At 44.0% G+C, this 19625-nt stretch overlaps 1 protein-coding gene across 6 annotated transcripts in view; it reads left to right on the top strand.

Moving 5' to 3' along the window:
* Positions 1-19625, top strand: part of cntln (centlein, centrosomal protein) — a 134993-nt gene that overhangs the window by 23039 nt on the left and 92329 nt on the right. For 4 of the 6 annotated variants that reach the window (XM_072678605.1, XM_072678604.1, XM_072678602.1 and 1 more), the window contains exons 7-10: positions 218-351; positions 1040-1202; positions 1825-2010; positions 19464-19622. In XM_072678605.1, coding sequence (XP_072534706.1) covers positions 218-351; positions 1040-1202; positions 1825-2010; positions 19464-19622 — 642 coding nt within the window. Of the gene's footprint in view, positions 352-1039; positions 1203-1824; positions 2011-19463; positions 19623-19625 lie in introns of all 6 variants that reach the window. The other 2 variants (XM_072678608.1, XM_072678607.1) reach the window with 2 other exon arrangements.

Genomic DNA, 19625 nt, shown 5'->3' with positions numbered 1-19625 from the left:
ATGTGGACATGGCTGTCAATGATCCGACATGTGTTTCCAAGATTGGAGTAAAAATAAATACTATTGGACCTCTACCTCTACACAGTGGGAATGTCTTTTACAGCCAGCAAAAAATGGCATTTAATTGAATTTGTTTTAAGTTTCACTGCACATCCTGTAATGAGACTAGTACAGTATGTTGATGCACATCTTTACATTTCTCTCTGTCTTTCTGCAGGAGCTCCAGGGGGAGTTGGTGAGCTCCAGGGCGAAGCTGCTGGAGGTTCAGGGCCGCAGTGCTGCTCTCTCCTCTCAGCTGTCTACTGTTGAGCAGCAGGCCTCTGAGAGAGAGAGGCAGCTTCAGCAGCTCAGGTGACTGACCGCTGTGCTCTACATCACACAGGTTACTACGCCACACGACTTTATAGAGGCTGTACTTTAGCCTGGCTAGCTCTCACTGTGAGCTGTTGATGATGAAACTACCTCCACCACCATGTTTGGAGGCTGTACTGTAGCATGGCTAGCTCTCACTGTGAGTAATTGATGAAAGCTGATCTGCTTTAAAACAGTGCTCTATTACGCCACCAAGAGGAGATTCAAATAATATAGGAGAGAATTCTGGAACACTCTGGAACACACTTCATGTCTCTATTAAAGGACCAGTATGCCAAATATTAGCAGTCTATATAAAGGTTTATGTTCGAGAGGGTGTCTCAGCAGTACACTGGTGACATTTTATGTGCAGTAAAATAAAACTGATTGATGACGGAATTTAATTCAGAATTACTTTGTGTATGCTTAATAATAATAATAATAATAAATAAACATAAAAACACAAGGAATAAATGCACTTCAAACTCATGAAACCTAAAAAATTTAAAAACTACCGAATGTGAAAACTAGAATGATATCATTCAGTTTAAATGTCACAATTTATATATATAGAGAATATATACAGAACATCAACAATACAACTGTAATTAGAGCTCTGTGTAATTACATGAAAATGCATGTATCAATACTTAACACTATAAACCTGTGTGTGTGTGTGTGTGTGTAGGCAGGAGCTGGCGGAGCTGCAGGCTCTGTACAAGCAGAGTGTGGCGCATGCAGGGGAACAGGCTGAGCTGATTCAGCAGCTGGAGGGACTCAACCTGGACACACAGCACGTCCTGCGCAGCCAAGAACAGGCCCACTGCACACACACCGCCTCGTACCAGAAGGTACAGGACACACACACACACACACTTACAGGTCACTGGCAGAGGGAGTGTGGATTTTTTTTTTTTTTACTATTGTGTGTGTGTGTGTGTGTGTGTGTGTGTGTGTGTGTGTGTGTGTGCGCATTTATCTCTTTGTGGGGACTAGGACAATTTGGCTGCTGTCCTCAACGATAAATGCTTTTCCCCCAAAACTGCTGCTTTTACTGGGAAACGCGCACAAACACAGACACACACCCAAGTACACACCAATACACACTACCACAGCAGCATTTGCACACACTCAGACAGTAGCACCTGGAGACAGCCTACACAGACCGGAAGACACACTCCTGTGTGTGCAGTGTGTAAAAAGATGAGTCACTTCTCAAGAGGCCTGCTCACGTTTCTTGATGATCTTCACATCTGTCCTCATAAGTCGCCATCGAAACTCCATGAAGTGTGTTCCTGTTATTTTTGGGGGGGGGTTCTGTTCCCCGTCCAGCTGATTGTTCCGCACATTCGGAGGTTAAGCTCCTCGTCCCCCCAAAAAACAGCAGTGCAATATTATCACGATATACATACCCCTCAAACCATCCTCTAACAGACTTGCGCTCTAACCTCTCGCTCCTTTGTCCTTTCTTAGCTCTACAGTGAACTGACTGTGTCATACCAGGCCCTGCTGAGCAGGGAGGAGGAGCTGCGCCAGAGGGACACTGCCCTCACCGCGCAGCTGCGCCAGAGGGACCAGCAGGTTTCCCAGCTCCAGGCTGAACTCCACCAGCTTCAGCTACATCAGCAGCAGCAGCAGCAAAGAGACAGGACATCCAAAGTACGTTTATGTTCAAGTTTACATTCACAATGCAGGACGTCCAATCAGAATAGAGCTCATTTACATACATATGTTGTCCAAAGGTTTGTCAAGTGTTTCTTAGGAATTCTGGGATACTAACAGGATGTTTGTCCCCCTTGGCTGCTGTAACAGTCTGCAGCAGGCCTCTAGTCTTCTGGGGATGCTTTAGACTAGATCTTGGAACATTGCTGTGCTGTGTTTGACTGCATTCAGCCACATTAGAGAGCATCAGTGATACTGCTGCTGATGTTGGATGATTGGTTCTGCCACTCCTACTCATTTCAAATGTATTTTATTGAGCTCCATCATCACTCCAGAGAACCCTGCAGAAAAACGCTACAAAACAGTCTAATGGAATAGAGTATGTTTGAATATAGAGGATAAACTCTGTTGGCACTCCTGTTAGAATACAAGCCTTGATCCTGTATCAGGAAGAAGATCAGTGGAATCGCCCATTCCTGGTACCAGGCAGCCACAGCCACACACAAACACCCTGCCCGCAGGCTCTGGCCTACCACTCCCAGCTGTGTAAGGTGAGGCCTTGGTGGAGAACAGCAGAAGTGGTTTACTTCATGCTTCACTCAGTGTGAGTGTGTGGGAGCTCTGCTTAACATGCATTTTGGCTAACCACACACTGTTCATCTTACACAGCTGCTCCATTTATAGGGAAGTGCTTTTCCTGTCCTTCATCACATATGGAAACATTACACACACATACATATATATATACACACACACACACACACCCATACATATACATAGTTACTGAGATTATTTTTGGGCATTGTCTGAACATGTCTGAAAATGTTCACTTATTTACACTTAGCATCAAAAGTTTGCATAACACTGTATATACTGATAATAGAATTGTAGAATAGAAGTAATTAGTAGGAAGCTGCAGAATTAAGACGTCAGCTGTGTGTGTGTAGTGAACAGAGCTAAAAATGATTTGGAAATGAGTGCGTGGATGCAAAAGTCTGTGCCTTATTTATTAGTGTAAATAAGTGATCAGATCTTCTACATTAAACAACCTTAAATATGAACATTTTACACACAAATTCTGTCTAAATTTAACACTCTTGCTTGAATTTAACAGCTTACAAGTATAGCAGATGACATATAAGAAAAAAAAGTGCTGGTTGAGTAAATAAACAGTAATTATGGAATAAATATACAGAATTACGGTACATATTTAATTATCAGGTTAACTACTGTCATCAGTGTCCTACACAACTAACCACTTTTGCTGGTTTGAGAATATTTAAAAATAGCATATGCTTCACAGTGTAAAGCTTAATATACTCACAAAAACTCTGTGCCTTGTCCCCTTTAGAAAACTTATTCATGAAAACAAATACTATTTTAATTTTTAATAAATTATTTGCCTAAAGATTTAATCTGAACATTAAGATATGATACATTCTTCATCTAAACTTCACTGTTTGTAGTAATTTGTAGTTTATTGTAATGCTGTTAAGGCTTCATACTGGATATTAATGCTGTTAAAGCTTCATACTGGATATTCATGTTATTAGAGCTTCATACTGGATATTGATGTTATTAGAGCTTCATACTGGATATTAATGCTATTAGAGCTTCATACTGGATATTAATGTTATTAGAGCTTAATACTGGATATTAATGTTATTAGAGCTTAATACTGGATCCTAATGTTATTAGAGCTTAATACTGGATATTAATGTTATTAGAACTTCATACTGGATATTAATGTTATTAGAGCTTAATACTGGATATTAATGCTATTAGAACTTCATACTGGATATTAATGCTGTTAGAACTTAATACTGGATCCTAATGTTATTAGAGCTTCATACTGGATATTGATGTTATTAGAGCTTCATACTGGATCCTAATGTTATTAGAACTTCATACTGGATATTAATGTTATTAGAACTTCATACTGGATATTAATGTTATTAGAGCTTCATACTGGATCCTAATGTTATTAGAACTTCATACTGGATATTAATGTTATTAGAGCTTCATACTGGATATTAATGTTATTAGAGCTTCATACTGGATATTCTTTTATAATATAATGTATATTAGTTATAGTAACTGTAGAAAGTGAATTGTTGGACTAGGAGGATGTTGGGCGTGTGTTTGCTCTCAGATTGTTTTGATATTATTTCAGGCACTGATTCCAGACTTCTGCCCGGTAGTGTGAGTTTGGCCGGGTGGGTTTTGGCAGTGTTTTTTGGGAGGGCTCACCTCCTTCTTCTTGGTTAGCGTCCATTAATGCAGACTGTGTTCAAATATAAATGGGTCAATTAGCGAGTCATTAAGTACAGCTATGCCGAGTTCCCTCAGTAATTAATACTCAGATCTGTGGGGCTGCATTCCAGACCATGGAGATGTGAACAGGGCGTGTGTATATAAGTAGGTGTGTGTGTGTGTGTGTGTGTGCATGCACTGCACGGCTGCATAAGGAGGCAGATCACATCTTTTTGGGCAGCTGTGATAATCAGCGCATGTCTTATGCGTGGATCCGATGCGCAGCATCAATATTAAATCGTGTTTACCGAACACATGTAGCGGCTGCTCGGCTGCTTTGTTTCTTAACTTTTTTACCTTCCCACATCAAAGTGAACAGATCAGGTATCCCATGGTATGCAGCGCAGTCAGGAGGGCTTTCCGTTCCCCGGCTGTAATTGCACTGACAGGAGTGTGTATTCCAGCGTAATCTGAAATTCTGTAACAACTTCCTCCCGAACACCTGTTAAATTCTAATGCACAGCTTTTTACACGGCGCTATTTTAATTTTAAATGTTTGGAAGTTGGAGATGATCAAAGTGCCGATCGGGTGGGTGGGAGTAGAGGGTATTGGGGCGTGTACGTGTGTATGTGGAGGTGCAGGGTGGGGGAGCTGCTGATTTGAATAAGGAGCTTTGAACGGTATGCTGAGGGAGGGAGGGGTTGGCTTTGTTTCTGCGCTGTTTGCCAGGACTTTGTCTGAACAGGAGCTTCCGTCTCTCAGGTCACTCTGGACCCAGATCTGGAACACTGCTCAGAGTGAGAGTGCGTGAATCCGGGCTGGGGTAATGCGCTGCTGGTATGAGGCACTATATATTGGTTGTGTAGAACCTGGTAACCGTCACACGTATCTGAGAAATGGCAGCTTTACAGGAAAGGGAAAACACCTTCTAGACTTTCAATGGAGGTCAGTGTAAAAGTAATGTTGGAGCATTTCTATTGCTCCATTTATCCTAAAATTCTGATACAGTATAAAGAACCACTGTCATTCACATTATGGAGATAAGCGAAAGGGGTGTGGATGTAGTCTGAGGGGGTTAGTAAGGGGACCAATGTTTTATACATTGTTTATTCATTAAAAACAATCCATCCTTCTGAGAACGTCTGCACTTCTTCAGCCGGCTGGGCCATAATATGCATTAATGGAGCCTTGAGGATGGCGCTCTGAACACTGTGGCTAGTGTAGAGATTACAATAGCCAATACCTGATCCATTGAATATGCCTGGATCGGCCCACTGGGGATGACCTGTGCATATTTCAGTAGATCGGATACTGGCTATTTTAATCCCGATACAGTTCTGAGTCTTTGTTTTTAACTCTGGTGTTCAGAGCGCCATCTGGTGTCTTTGAGGCCTCATTAACGGACATTATCCCCAGCCGGCTGCAGCAGCAGTGTGGACACTCTCAGAAGGTAAGTAAAGGAGTTGAGGTTCTGCAGTGTGGAGCTATTTTACAGTGGAACCTGAAAACAGACCATAATATCTGACCCTTTATAAAACTGTCTGTTTTACCAGCGGGAGAACCGGAGAACCGCTCACTCGCCTTTCTCTGTTCTTAAACCAGCACTGAAGAACCTGTTCAGAACCGAGAGGAGGCTAACGCTAATGCTAACACACACACATACGCTATAGACACCCCAATCACACACACAGCACATTCACCCACTATAAACCAGTTATTACACACCAGTAGACCAACAACCACAGATACCAGTCCAGAGTGTGTACCACTACACACACACACACACACACGCACACACAGAGGAAGTGAGATAGTCCTATTCTATTGGCAGTACTTTTCTACAGGGACTACACCAGCTGTGTGTGTGCATTTGCACACCTGTGTCAGCAATGGGAGCAACGCAAAGTAGTTGGATGCACTTATTAGAAAGTGTGTCCACAAATATTTGGACATTAAAATAAACACTCCCAGACAACACCTTTTGGAGACGTGGTGCCGCCCCTCACTCCAGCCAGTATTACATGGCCTGTAGTTGGAGGCTAATGCGAGCCCTGTGGGTTTCTGAAGCCCCTCGTTCCTGTGCCGAGCGGGCGGTGCAGAATTATTAATGTCTGGTTTGGAGGGAGGTGTGTGTGTGTGTGTGGTATTTATCATCAGCGTCTGGACACCAGGTCTGGGACGCCAGCCCACCTGGAGGCGCAGGTGACGCTGCCCGCAGTTCTGTCTTCTCAGCAACTATCGCCAGGTGGTCAATCGCCACGGCAACCCCGTAGTGGATAGAGGTGCTGCCGTTGGGGTGTGTCTGGCTGTGTGGGGCGTTGACCCGATGTCCTCGCGGCGCCGCCTGTGCCTTGCTCTGGTTGGGAGTGTGTGTGGTGGGACTCTGTGTGCTGCAGTTGCAATTCATCACACCACCCAGACTACTCACCCCCCCCCCCCCCACCCCCACCCCCCAGGCGTTTGGGCTCTAAACCCCAAACAAGCACTTTCTAATTGTATTGGGCAGATATTCAGAGAACCCCCCCCCCCCCCCCCCATACACACACACTCACTGTGCCGGTGGGCTACTGTGCTTTAATGGAAAGCTGAGCTGTAATTGGTGAGATGACAGTCGGATGACGGACATGTTCTCTGTTTGAATCGTGGTTCTTCCTCATGCTCTTTGGGAGGTTCTCACTTTTGAATATAGTTTTTTTCCTTATGATCTAAAGATGTTTCTCTTTGGAGTCTAGGTTCTTTAACAAGCCCAGGAGGAGTTTCTCTTCTTATGCTTTAGGGAGGTTCTCTTTTGAAATATTGGGTTTATCCTCATGCTCTTAGTGAGGTTCTTTGAGGTCTTGGTTCTCTTATGCTTTAGGGTGGTTTCCCTTTGGACTGAATGGATTGTGCATGCTTAATAAAGGGTTATCTCTCTATGCATTTTGGGAGGTTCTCTTTTGGAGTCTTGGTTCTCTTATGCTTTAGGGAGGTTCTCTTTTGGAGTTTTGGTTTTTCCACGTGATCTCTAGGAGATTCTGGTTTTGTTGTGGTTCTTCCTTATGCTCTTAGGGAGGTTCTCATTTAAACTCTTGGTTGTTCCTCATGTTTTTAGCGAGGTTCTTTTGGAGTTGTGGTTCTCTCTTTTGCTTTAGGAAGGTTCTCTTTTGGAGCCTTGGTTCTCTCTTATGCTTTAGGAAGGTTCTCTTTTGGAGCCTTGGTTCTCTCTTATGCTTTAGGAAGGTTCTCTTTTGGAGTCTTGGTTGTTCCTCATGTTTTAGTGAGGTTCTCCTTTGGACTGAATGGATTGTTCAAGCTTGTTCAAGTGTAAGAGAGAACCACGATTCCAAAGATGAACCTCTCTAAAACATAAGAGAGAACCACGACTCCAAAGGAGAACCTTTTATAAAGATTTATCTCTCTTTACACATTTTAGGAGGTTCTCCTTTGGTTTATCCTCATGCTCCCAGTGAGGTTCTTTGGAGTCGTGGTTCTCTCTCATGCTTTAGGGAGGCTCTCCCGCCACTGTCATGCTTAGTTTGCTCACTGTGGAATCGTAACCATGATCTCTGCGTCTGTCCAGAGAGCTGATCCTGATAGAGGGTCGATCCTAACGGGGAGCTGATCCTATTGGAGGGCCGAGTGGAACAGGGAGCCGAGCCAAACACAAGGATACGATTCAGTTTGTCCCAGAAAGCTCTGAACCCTCTAATAAAACATCCTTCTTTAACGTTTACACTGTTCAGGGCAAACTAGCGCCGCTGTCGTCTGAGTGTAGGCTGAAAGTGTGTGTGCTGTTTATTCTGGGGGAATCTTGTACTGGGGTGCTGTGATGACTGAAGGACTACTTAACACTAAGGACAGTCAAATTGTTGGAATCTGAGGTTACGTGAGGGGTCTGTCACATTTTCAGATCAGGTACACAGAGTGTCACTGATGTGAAGCACCACAACCTGCCTGAGATCTGATGGTGAGGTCACTTGGTCAGTCAGACTTACACTCCAGATCCAAGAAGTGCCTCACATCCTCAGCTTCAGTCAGCTTTGTGCTACTGGAGTGTCCTGTTTGTCGTGTTGGGGATGGCACACAGCTCGGAGGGGCTGGGGGAGGTTTGGCGGCAAACAGTTTGAGGAGTGTTGCTTTGATTTGGAGGTTTTAATGTTGATCTCACTCCTCTAACACTCCCTCGTACGAGCGGGAAGACTGGCAATGAGAGAGAGAGAGAGAGAGAGAGAGAGAGATCCTCCTCGCTGATGAAATTTGTATAGTCCTCCCTCTGTTCCTCTGTCTGTCTGTCTGTCTGCCTGCCTGTCTCTCTCTCTCCATCCCTGCTCCAAAAGGCCTGGAGACTGAGCTGCTTCCTCCGACAGTGTTCATTCGTTCGCCCGTGTGTGTGTGTGTGCGCGCGTAGGTGCCGCCTGTGTGTTATTAGCGTTAGCGTACGCGGGAGCTGTCAGATGTATAATTGAAGTGTCAGCTCCCCACACACACACGGCTTGTTATGTGGGGTCATGTTTAGAAGAGTAGCCGTGTTTCCTTTGATCAGGACCATCATGTGGAGCAGCCGCCGCATACTGAGAGCCAGCCGGTGTGTGTTTGGGGTTTAAATGTTTCACGGTGACGGAGGAAGCGGAGAGATCGCACACCGCCGCTCTGCCAATTAGCCGGCACCGTCATGTTTGCTTAAAAATAAATAAAAAGTAAGTACCTAAATAAATAAATAAATAAATATCAGGCCATTTGGAGCCAGAGTTACTTAAGGAGAAGGATGATGATGATGATGATGATGGCGGCACGTGGTTTATTCTTTTGGATCGAGCGGTTTCGGCTTCGGTGGTGGACGGATGGAAATGCAGCTTCACCTTATTGGTTCTGTTACCTTGACTTATTATTTATATTGAGCATATAGACGGGACGCTTTCATACAGCCAGAGACTCTCCATCATTTCAATTAATGAGATTTAGAAATCACAAAACAGGGATTTCTTCATTTCTTTTTTTTTTATTTATTTATTTGTTTATATTTCCTTTTCTTTATTAAATCAAGTAGTTTGATTTTTGTATGTAAGTATTCTTAAAGTTTAGAAATGTGCCATGGAGTCCATCTAGAGGAATTAATCTGACGTAATTTTTTATGTCATACATACATTTATATAAATTTCATCTATTCAGCAAACAGGAGTTCAGCCCCGCTGCCCTTTCGCACTGACTTTATAAGGAGTGCCTCAGACTCTAGTGCTTTTTACAATGCATTTGTTGTAGCGCTGCCACTTACAATTGCATTTTCCTATCGATTAATCGTCGATTAATTTGTTTATTAGTCGATTAATATAAACGCACAAGCATTCGAGCATTTCCCTCCATTAAGAATTCAACATCCCTTTTATTTTGACAAAATTGTAAATAAAGGTTTACACACTTTCAGCAGAACGGTCAGCCGTTAGTCACGAATTCAGTGGATATTTTAAGGCGACAGACAGGCGGACATATCGCTTTAGTAACGAGAACAAGGCATATTCGAATTACGTGGCCGCTTAGGGGCCCAACACCACCTCCAAGAGCTCCAAGATATCATGAAAAAAATATATATATTTCAAAATTAACATTGAATAATAAAAGGAGATGTGGTACACAGGTAAAGGCGAATTGTATTGCTTAATATTAATATCTTGTCCTAGCCGAAACACACCAATAGTAGGTTAATCAATTTCTGCTGTCGGCTGCTGCCACTGTTGGGCAAATGATGCAGATCTGCGCTGCTTGGGTGGTGGATAAAGGCCCGGGCGCTTCAGCGTATTGCGCAATCTCTCTCTCTCTCTCTCTCGCTCTCGCTCTCTATGCAAATCACTCTAAGTCAGCTCCCACCACAGGTCTTCCTCTTCCTTATAGTTTTCTTTTTTCTGCTCACATCTGCTCAAAATTGAAGAAAAAATAAATGAAACTGGTTGATTGTTCACTGTAAGTGCAGCGTCCAGTCTGCTGATGGTACTGAACACGTGTACAGCACTCTGTATTTAAAAGTGAAATTTAATTAGATTCATTTATTCATTTTTGTGAGTTTGCTTCCCCTGTAAGGTTAAAAACAATAGCCAGAATGACCCCCGGTATGCTGTAAGCTAATTAGAAAATAATGCTAATGATAGTAAGTACATTTACGCACACAGTGTAGCCTATGGAATGATGAAGCATCTGGTGCTGAGGTGGTGGTATGGGGGCAGGGAGGGGGGACCCCAAATGAAAATCTGCTTAGGGCCCCATAAAGGCTCGGGCCGACCCTGGAACTGTGGACAAAACAGCCATGCGTGAGGACACGGCCACTGCCCGGAAATAGAAACGGCATGGTCAGTCCTGCTGGACTGCTGAGTGGTACTGTGATACCCCCTTTTTTTGATCTGAGACTCCTCCCTGACCAATCAGCTCCCAGCTCCTTTATAACACTGCAGTCTAATTACTTCCTGTGCGTGTGTGCGTGCGTGTGTATGTGTGTGTGTAAGAGAGAGTGTGTGTGTGTAGTGGTACACACTCCAGACTGGTATCTGTGGTTGTTGATCTACTGGTGTGTAGTAACTGGTTTATAGTGGGTGAATGTGCTGTGTGTGTGATTGGGGTGTCTATAGCGTATGTGTGTGTGTTAGCATTAGCGTTAGCCTCCTCTCGGTTCTGAACAGGTTCTTCAGTGCTGGTTTAAGAACAGAGAAAGGCGAGTGAGCGGTTCTCCGGTTCTCCCGCTGGTAAAACAGACCGTTTTATAAAGGGTCAGATATTATGGTCTGTTTTCAGGTTCCACTGTAAAATAGCTCCACACTGCAGAACCTCAACTCCTTTACTTACCTTCCGAGAGCGTCCACACGGCTGCTGCAGCCGGCTGGGGATAATGTCCGTTAATGAGGCCTCGAGGACACCAGATGGCGCTCTGAACACCAGGGTTAAAAACAAAGACTCAGAACTGTATCGGGATTAAAATAGCCAGTATCCGATCTACTGAAATATGCTTGGATTGGCCCTGATTCTGATCCACTGTACCGGATCAGGACATCCCTATTATAAACACAACAAGGTCTCATGGAGGAAAAATAATTGGGGTTTGGGGAATTTATCATTTTAAGAGGTATTGTTGCCACAGAACCTCGTCGTAGGATATGTTAAACTAAGTGGAAAATTGCCAACAGCTAAGCTAGAAAATTGCAAACAGCAGTTGGGCCCCGCCCACTCATGCTGAGGTTATAAGCAGTGTTTCAGCCCAGTACAATGCAGGGCAGCCAATTGGAACATGTCTCTTTTACATATTGTTGCTGTCACACAAAAACAGGAGAAAACGGCGAAAAAAGTGGACCCCAAAAAAGCAGGCTATGGGCCCTTTAAGAGGACACAGGTCTTTGCCTGTCTGAGTTCAGGGCTGCTGCAGTCGGCTGTGTTTTGGCTGCAGTCGCGCTGTGATCATGCGGCCGCTGTGTTTTTTTTGTCTGCAGCAGCTCGAGTGTTCTCATTAGATCAGAACTGTGTGTACTGAGGCCCGTTAATAAACCCTGACCATGTGCTCTGGGCCCATAGGTCACACACACACACACACACACACACAGTCTTGCACGCCTTGTCCCTCTGCAGGAGTCTGTACAGCAGCCTTGCCCCATCACTAGTTCCAGCACCAGGCCCGGGTCTTTGGGGGTACGAGAAATCTTGATTTGAAAAGGAACTGCAGTTGGATGAAGACTGACTGTTAGTGAATGGGGATGTGTGATGTATGGGTGGTTGATATATTATTGGCAGAAAAGTTTAATAATTATAATTTTGGTGTAAACTTTCAGACAGATGAGAACCTCTGAGTTCTGTATAGATCATAGTGAATGATCCAGTCACCTCACTGACAACAGACAACTCCTCTGTCTGATTAGAGTTGCCCAAACTTTTGCATGCCACTGTAGGTTAAGTAGTGTAGAGTATATGGTACAATAATTAAACCAGAGTAAGAAAATAGAAGTATAAAGTATATAAACCCACACACCAGAGAAACACACAGTGAACAGTGAGCACACGTGCCCGGACTGGTGGTCAGCCATTGCTGCGGCGCCCGGGGAGCAGAGAGGGTGAAGGGTCTTGCTTAAGGGCCCAACAGTGGCAGCTTGCCGAGCCCGGGTATCGAACCCACAACCCTGTCATCAACACCCGGAGCTCTAACCGCTGAGCCACCACTGCTAGTGCAGAATATGTAGTATTATCGGAGATACTACACAGTATACATTAATAAACAAAGTAGTATAAGAATATACACTATTTGTCCAAAAGTTTGTGGATACCCCACTAATAAATGCATTCAACTACTTTTAAGCTGCACCCATTGCTGACACAGATTGAGCAGATCAACATCATGACCCTATTGGCTCCATGCTGCCTACTAATGCCAGGCGTGGACTAGAGGGGCATTGAGAAGCTGTGGAGCAGTGGAAGAAGTGTGTTCTCTGTAATGATGGTGGAGGAGCTCCATCCAGTACTTTTGAGATGAAGAGATGGGGTGGTGATCATCGTCCAACATCCTGACCTCACTAACACTCTTGTTGCGGACTATAATCAGATCCTCACAGCAATGCTCCTCTTCCAGAATCTAGTAGAAAGTCTTCTTCTCTGGACAGTAGAGACAGTTACTCCAACACAAGCAGGATCAGCTCTTTTATTAGCCTCGATTTCAGAAGAAACAGTGAATGAGCAGGTGTCCCAATACTTTTGTCCACACAGCGTATTACTATTATTACCTTGTAGCTGTAATGTTAAACAACAGGAGCACCAGAAACATCCTGTTTTTATTGCCAGAGGGTCAGAAATCGGTTCGGCCTCACGAGGAGTTCATCGGTCCTCCCGTACTGACGACTTTTAGACATCAGTTTATTATTTTTTTTCGTTCCTCTCTGTCGGCTCGTCCAGGAGCGAGTGAAAGCCCTCCCCAGCCCGAAGCCCAGGCCCAGTGCCGCTCTGGCTCAGTGCAGGTCTGAGACCCGTTTCATGCCGGATGGGTAATTAGTGCTGGTCCAGTTTGTTTTGTGGTATAAACGGTGCATGTGTGGAGCATTTGCTCTCGCGCTCTCTCTCTCTCTCTTTCTCTCTCGCTCTCATTCGCATGCATCCCTCGCTCCTGAGCCAGCAGACGGGTCATGAGCCTCAGGGAGCGCAATCACGAGCCTCCTCCATATGTTCCTGCCCCATCTACACTGGGACCTCCCGCACCAGCCAGTCCCACAAGAGCCTAATCGCGTTCTGTAATTACAGCACTACACTCTCTCTCTTCCTCTTACACACTCCCTCTCGCGCTCTCTCGCTCTCTGTGTTTCCCAATCTCTTCTCTGCTGGCTGGAAATGAGAGAAAAGCCTCAAACACTCCCTCATCAGATAATTTGTAAATTGCTTTACGCGGCTGCTGCCGAACGAACTCTGCGGTTGTTTTTTTATTTATTTATTTTTTTATTATTATTTATTTTTTCCTCCCTCTCTCTCTCTCTCTCTCTCTCTCTCTCTCTCTCTTTCTCTCTCTCTCTCTCTCTCTCTCTCTCTCTCTCTCTCTTTCTCTTTCTCTCTCTCTCTCTCTCTCTCTTACTTTTTTTTTTTTTTTTCTCAACTGCTTGAAATTATAAATAATTGTAACAGATGCAGCAATATGGCCGGCCTCCAGCAAACGAGGCCCCAGATAATTTGGCCGACCCCTTTGACAGGCCAATTTAATAAAATGTGAACAAAATCTTCCCTGCTAATAATTTATCATCCTCTCTCCCAATTGGTTAAACTTAATTACCCTGGCAGTTAACAAGGTCACACCCAGATGCCAAGCGCGGCTGTAGTTTTGATAATGCGATCAGGAACCCAAAGGTGATGACAGTGGTGTTGTATTTTTCATTACCTCACTCTTGGCGAGAAAAGCAGGTGCCAAGGCCCTGCCTGTCAGTCCACGCTAATTATCCCTCATCATACCTCTCAGACTCCGCGCCGTCGTTACGACGGAGAAGTGGCTGAAGGTTTATGGTTTGCTGTGAGGAAGCTGTTCACGAAGAAAGAGAGAGTTTTTCAATTTTTTTGTTTTATTATAGGAGAGGCTATACTATAGGAGAGGCCCCCATCCAGTTTTTCCAAGTATCGACCGATATCTGGGGCAACCTTGTACTTTGTACATTACAAAGTATCGGGGTACTTCATAATGTACATTGTTTAAGTACTTTGTCATAATGTACATTTTTGAAATTAGGTATGTTGTTTAAGTTCTTTGTAACGTACGTTGTTAAAGTAAAGTACTTCGTAATGTACGTAGTTAAAGTAAAGTACTTCGTAATGTACGTAGTTAAAGTACTTTATGTATGTTGTTTAAGTACTTTGTAACGTACGTTGTTAAAGTAAAGTACTTCGTAATGTACGTAGTTAAAGTAAAGTACTTCATAATGTACGTTGTTAAAATAAAGTACTTTGTTAAAGTACTTTGTAACGTATGTTGTTAAAGTAAAGTACTTTGTAATGTACGTTGTTAAAGTAAAGTACTTCGTAATGTACGTTGTTAAAATAAAGTACTTTGTTAAAGTACTTTGTAACGTATGTTGTTAAAGTAAAGTACGTTGTTAAAGTAAAGTACTTCGTAATGTACGTTGTTAAAGTAAAGTACTTTGTAATGTACGTTGTTAAAATAAAGTACTTTGTAATGTATGTTGTTAAAATAAAGTACTTTGTTAAAGTACTTTGTAATGTATGTTTTTAAAGTAAAGTACTTTGTAACGTACGTTGTTAAAATAAAATAACGTTGTTAAAATACTACATAACATTCTGTTAAAGTAAGGTTCTTGGTCACAGTACTTTGTTAAAGTAAAGTACTTTAGTTTTTTAACAGTTTAGTTAAAGTACTTTCTAACATACTTAGTTAAAATGAAATATGAAATTAAAGTACTGTGTTAAATAGTTCTTAAGAATGTTAATTCATTAATAAGCATTTCCCAAAACCTCTGTAACTATTAAGTAAGCTAACGAGTAACACAAGCTGTTTTTTTATTCATGAGGACACTTATCAAATCAAAGGAGAACCTCTGTAAGAGCATGAGGACTGCCCACTGAGAGGAACCTGGAATTGAAAGTAGGAACTGACTCAACCGAAGTAACCTGCTTAAGAGCATGAAGAAGAGCTACTCCAAGGGACCAAGACCGAACAGAAGAATCCCTCCCTAAGATGGTTCAATTTAACTTGCTCCCTCTTGGTGAGAGAAGCAGGTGCCAAGGCTCTAATCATCTACAGGGTACCCCTCAGAATCCATCATGGTGGCTGAGCCTCTACGCTCTCCTGTGAGGCGGCTGTTTGGGAAGAAAGAGGACGTTTGTTCTGTGTTTTGTTTGTTGGAGTCAGTTAAACTCTTTCCGACTCGAAGCAAAGTTCTCTACCTGCTGTATCTGCAGACGAACGCATGTCTGTTGGATGTGGCTCTCACCCGTGGTCGTACCACGTCACATAAATCATTGTTATATGTAGAGCAGTCGATACAGGTGTGTGTTTAACACAGCCGAAATGTAGCCAGTGGTTAATGTTAGTGGTTAATCATGTTGGAGCTTGTCTTCAGTTTTGGCGGACACCTTCTAATTCTAATTCACCCAGTCTGTACTGCACTTTCTATAACAGCCATGCAGGTCCAGCCTCCTAATGATCACCATTAATGTAGACTCCATAAGACTGTGAAGAACAAGAACCACTGAGAGGAACCAAGACCCATAAAGAAAAACTGCCCAAGAGAGTGAGGGACGAACCCCTGAGAAGCACAAAGGATCCAAAGGGGTTTCACCTCCCCAAGAGAATGAGGGAGAACTGTTGAGAAGAACCAAGACCTAAAAGAAGAAACTCCTGAAGAGCCTTGTCAAGAACCACCGAGAGGAACCGAGACTCAAAAGGAGGAACTTCCTTAAGAGCTTTAATAAGAACTGAGGAGAACTAGGCCTCAAAAGCTGAAATTTTCCAAGAGTTTGCAGAACTACTGATAAGAACGGAGATGGAAAAGAAGGAATCACTGAGAAGAACCAAGAAGCTCTGAGAGGAACTGGGACAATCAGAGAACCGCTAAGAAGAACGGATTTTCAAGAGGATAACCTCCCTAAAAGTGTGAAGAACCTTCTGAGAGGAGCCGGGACTTGCATTGAGAACTTCCCTAAAGGCATAAGAAGGAACCATTGAAAGGAGCCAAGACTCAAAAGGAGGTGCTCTCAAAGAGCAAGAGGAACAACCACTCGTAGACGTTGTCCTCCTGAGTCTTGGTTCCTCTAAGAGCATAAAGAAGGACCAGTGAAAGAACTGAGACTCAAAAGAATAACATCCCTAAAAACCCAGAGAAGAACCACTGAAGAGCCCAGACTTACTAGGAGACGCTCCCTAAGAGTCTGAGAACGAAGCACTGAGGAGACGCTCCCTAAGATTATTACCGCAGAGAACCTACCCTAACTACCTGCTGGTCACGTCACTGTGACATTAGGTTGTGGCCGTATGAGGTGGACCTGAGACGACCCTCCGAGTGAAGCAGGTTTACAGCTTCAGCGTGTTCAAGCAGGTGTTGCAGTGCCAGCGTCCTGCAGTGCCAGTCTACTCGTATACGCTGCCGTCCATCTATCAAATTCTGCTTTTCTCTCGCTCTCTGAGAGGTGAGGCCATTTGCCCTTGTCTCTGTGGTGTGTCTGTGTGTCCCTGTGAAGTGCAGTCCTAATTGACAGGCTGCTAGGTGGTGATGAATAGCAGTCCCACTGCACTCCTCATACACAGCTGTCCCCAGTCCTCGGGGCGGAGTATTGGGGGGGTGTTTTTCATTCTTCATGATTAACTTGAGGTCTATTAAATGTTGGGATGTTGTTCTTAAGGGATTAAAAAAAGGTGCATCAGTCTGAAGACCTGAAGTTGGTTGGGAAGGCCAGAAACAATCCAAGAACCAGAAGGCCCAAGTCTGGCATGAGCTGGAAGCTGCTGGAACTCCAGCAGATACATCACTTTGGGGGGCTGCTGTCCCAGTAAGAAGGTCCTCCTCATAAAACGACTCCTTCAAGCTACATTGAAGTTCTGAAGGAGAGTTTTATGATCAGATGAGACAAAGACTGAGCTGATGTATGTTTAGAGGAGCAAATGTGAGGGACTTAATCCCAAGAACACTGGACCAGCTGTTAAGCATGATGGTGGTAGCAGGATCATGCTCTAGGGCTGGTCTGCTGCCAGTAAAAGTGGTTTATGGTCAGCATAAGCTCAAACAATCAGCTAGACGATTGAACCTGGACACAGTTTGGTGTCCCGACAGGACAATGAAGCCAAGCACACATCAGAGATAATGATTTGGAATGGATAAAGCGGGCTAACATTAAGCGTTTGGAATGGCCTTCTTAAAATCTTCACCTCAACCCAATCGAAAATACGTGTACTGTGCCTTGAAGGCTAATTCTGCCAAGATGAAGGGTCAAATATCAGACCGAAGATGGTTGATGGCTGATAAATGCAACTTGCTAAAGACCCATTTCATGCTCTGGAGTCTACGAACACAACAGAAGCGCCAAAACTATTCGTCCACATGAGTAAGAAAACAAGAAAAATATTAAAATATTCTTAAGAATTTCTTGTTTTCAGAGCCTATCCGGAAACACTGGGTGCAAGCCAGGAATAACCCCTGGACAGGACACATCCTGGTCCATCTCAGGATGTGTTATTCAGAATTTTCAGTTTGTCCGATCTAAAAGGAAATAGGTGTGAAAGGTGCCGCCGACCATGGTTCAGGGACCAAGGGACCGAATTTTGGTCCAACCAATAGGTGGGGATCAACTATACCATGCTTTGGTTTTTTGTTAAAGGTAAAGGTGCACGTATTTGTCACTGTACAGCGAAATGTGTCATCCGCATTTTACCCATCTGTGGTAGTGAACACACACACACACTAGTGAACTAGGGGCAGTGAGTACACACACACCCAGAGCGGTGGGCAGCCAACTCCAGCGCCCGGGGAGCAGAGAGGGTAAAGGGCCTTGCTCAAGGGCCCAACAGTGGCAGCTTGCCGAGCCCGGGAATCGAACCCACAACCCTGTTATCAATATCCCGGCGCTCTAACCGCTGAAAGCAACCTTACATCAGGACTGACTGTACTGGGTAGTATCCTGCCCCAAACCTTTTATCATTCTTACTCACGTTTCATCTTCTAGGGCTTGATGCATTCGACACATGGTAAATTTACATGATCCGGTGTCGAACTGTGGAGGACGGGCTTCCCTTTTGAGTCTGGGTTCCTCTGAAGGTTTTTGCTTTCGACCCAAAGGGAGTTTTTTTTCTTACCACTGCTGCCACTAGCTTCTCTAAAGAGGCTCGAACCCGGATTTCTATAAAGCTGCTTTGTGACAACATTCGTTGTAGAAAGCCTAAATAAATAAAAAGTTTATTGAATTGAATAGTATCTAATCTTAGGTGTATCTTGTAGTTTGTAAGTCACTCTGGAAACCTCAGACCACAACTATAAGAAGGACTACAGTCATCAAAGCGTTTCATTACTAGTTATACCATGTATGATTACGGAGAGGGGTAAAAAGCCCCCCAGCATTGAGCTGTTCAGTGCTGAGCAGTGGAAGAACTGTGTTCTCTGGAATGATGGTGGTGGAGCTCCATCCAGTACTTTTAGGACGAGTTGTGGAGTTGGGGTAGTGATCACACCACCTCATAGCAGTGGTCCTCCAAAATCTAGCAGAATGCCTTCTTCCCTGGACAGTAGAGACTGTTACTCCAACAAATGCTGATACCCTTGATTTTAGTGGAAACAATGAATGAGCAGGTGTCCCAATACTTTAGTCCACATAGCATGGTCTCAAACATTTAATCTAATAAATCTGTGGTGTTCTATGTATTTTTTTTAAATAAATCTGTGGCTGCTGAAGCCACTGTTGGGAACCAGTGTTTTTGATGATCTGTGAGCCAGTGTGATTGTGAGGCTCATCCTTAGGCAGGTGGTGTTCTTTAAAGGCCTCAGAAGATCCGAAACGAGTAACTCCAATAATACCCAGAGAAAACCCCAGTTTTCCCAAGTCCATTTTCTTAAACCTCACAGTTTAGGATGCATTTCTTTTATTAAATAAGAGGGAAAATGTTCCTTCTTCCTCTTGCTGGTTAAGAATAGAGGTAGCGTCATTCTCTTGCAGAGTGATTCTGTTGATGTTCACACAGGTGTAGTAACCAGAATGCTTTGTGTGTGTGTGTTTGCGGCAGGCTGTAGTGCAGCAGCAGTGTCCGGAGCCACCGGCCTCTACTCCAATCCCTCAGTCCCAGCCTGAGGAGGATATGGGGGGAAATGAACCTCCAGCACAGCCCCCAGCCTCTGGAACACAGAGCTCCTCAACTGAAGAGCTGCACGCAGAGCGCGAGAGCGTG

The sequence above is a fragment of the Salminus brasiliensis genome, chromosome 4, assembly GCF_030463535.1.
Source record: "Salminus brasiliensis chromosome 4, fSalBra1.hap2, whole genome shotgun sequence".
Taxonomy (NCBI): domain Eukaryota; kingdom Metazoa; phylum Chordata; class Actinopteri; order Characiformes; family Bryconidae; genus Salminus; species Salminus brasiliensis.
This window is presented reverse-complemented; position numbering and strand designations above follow the sequence as displayed.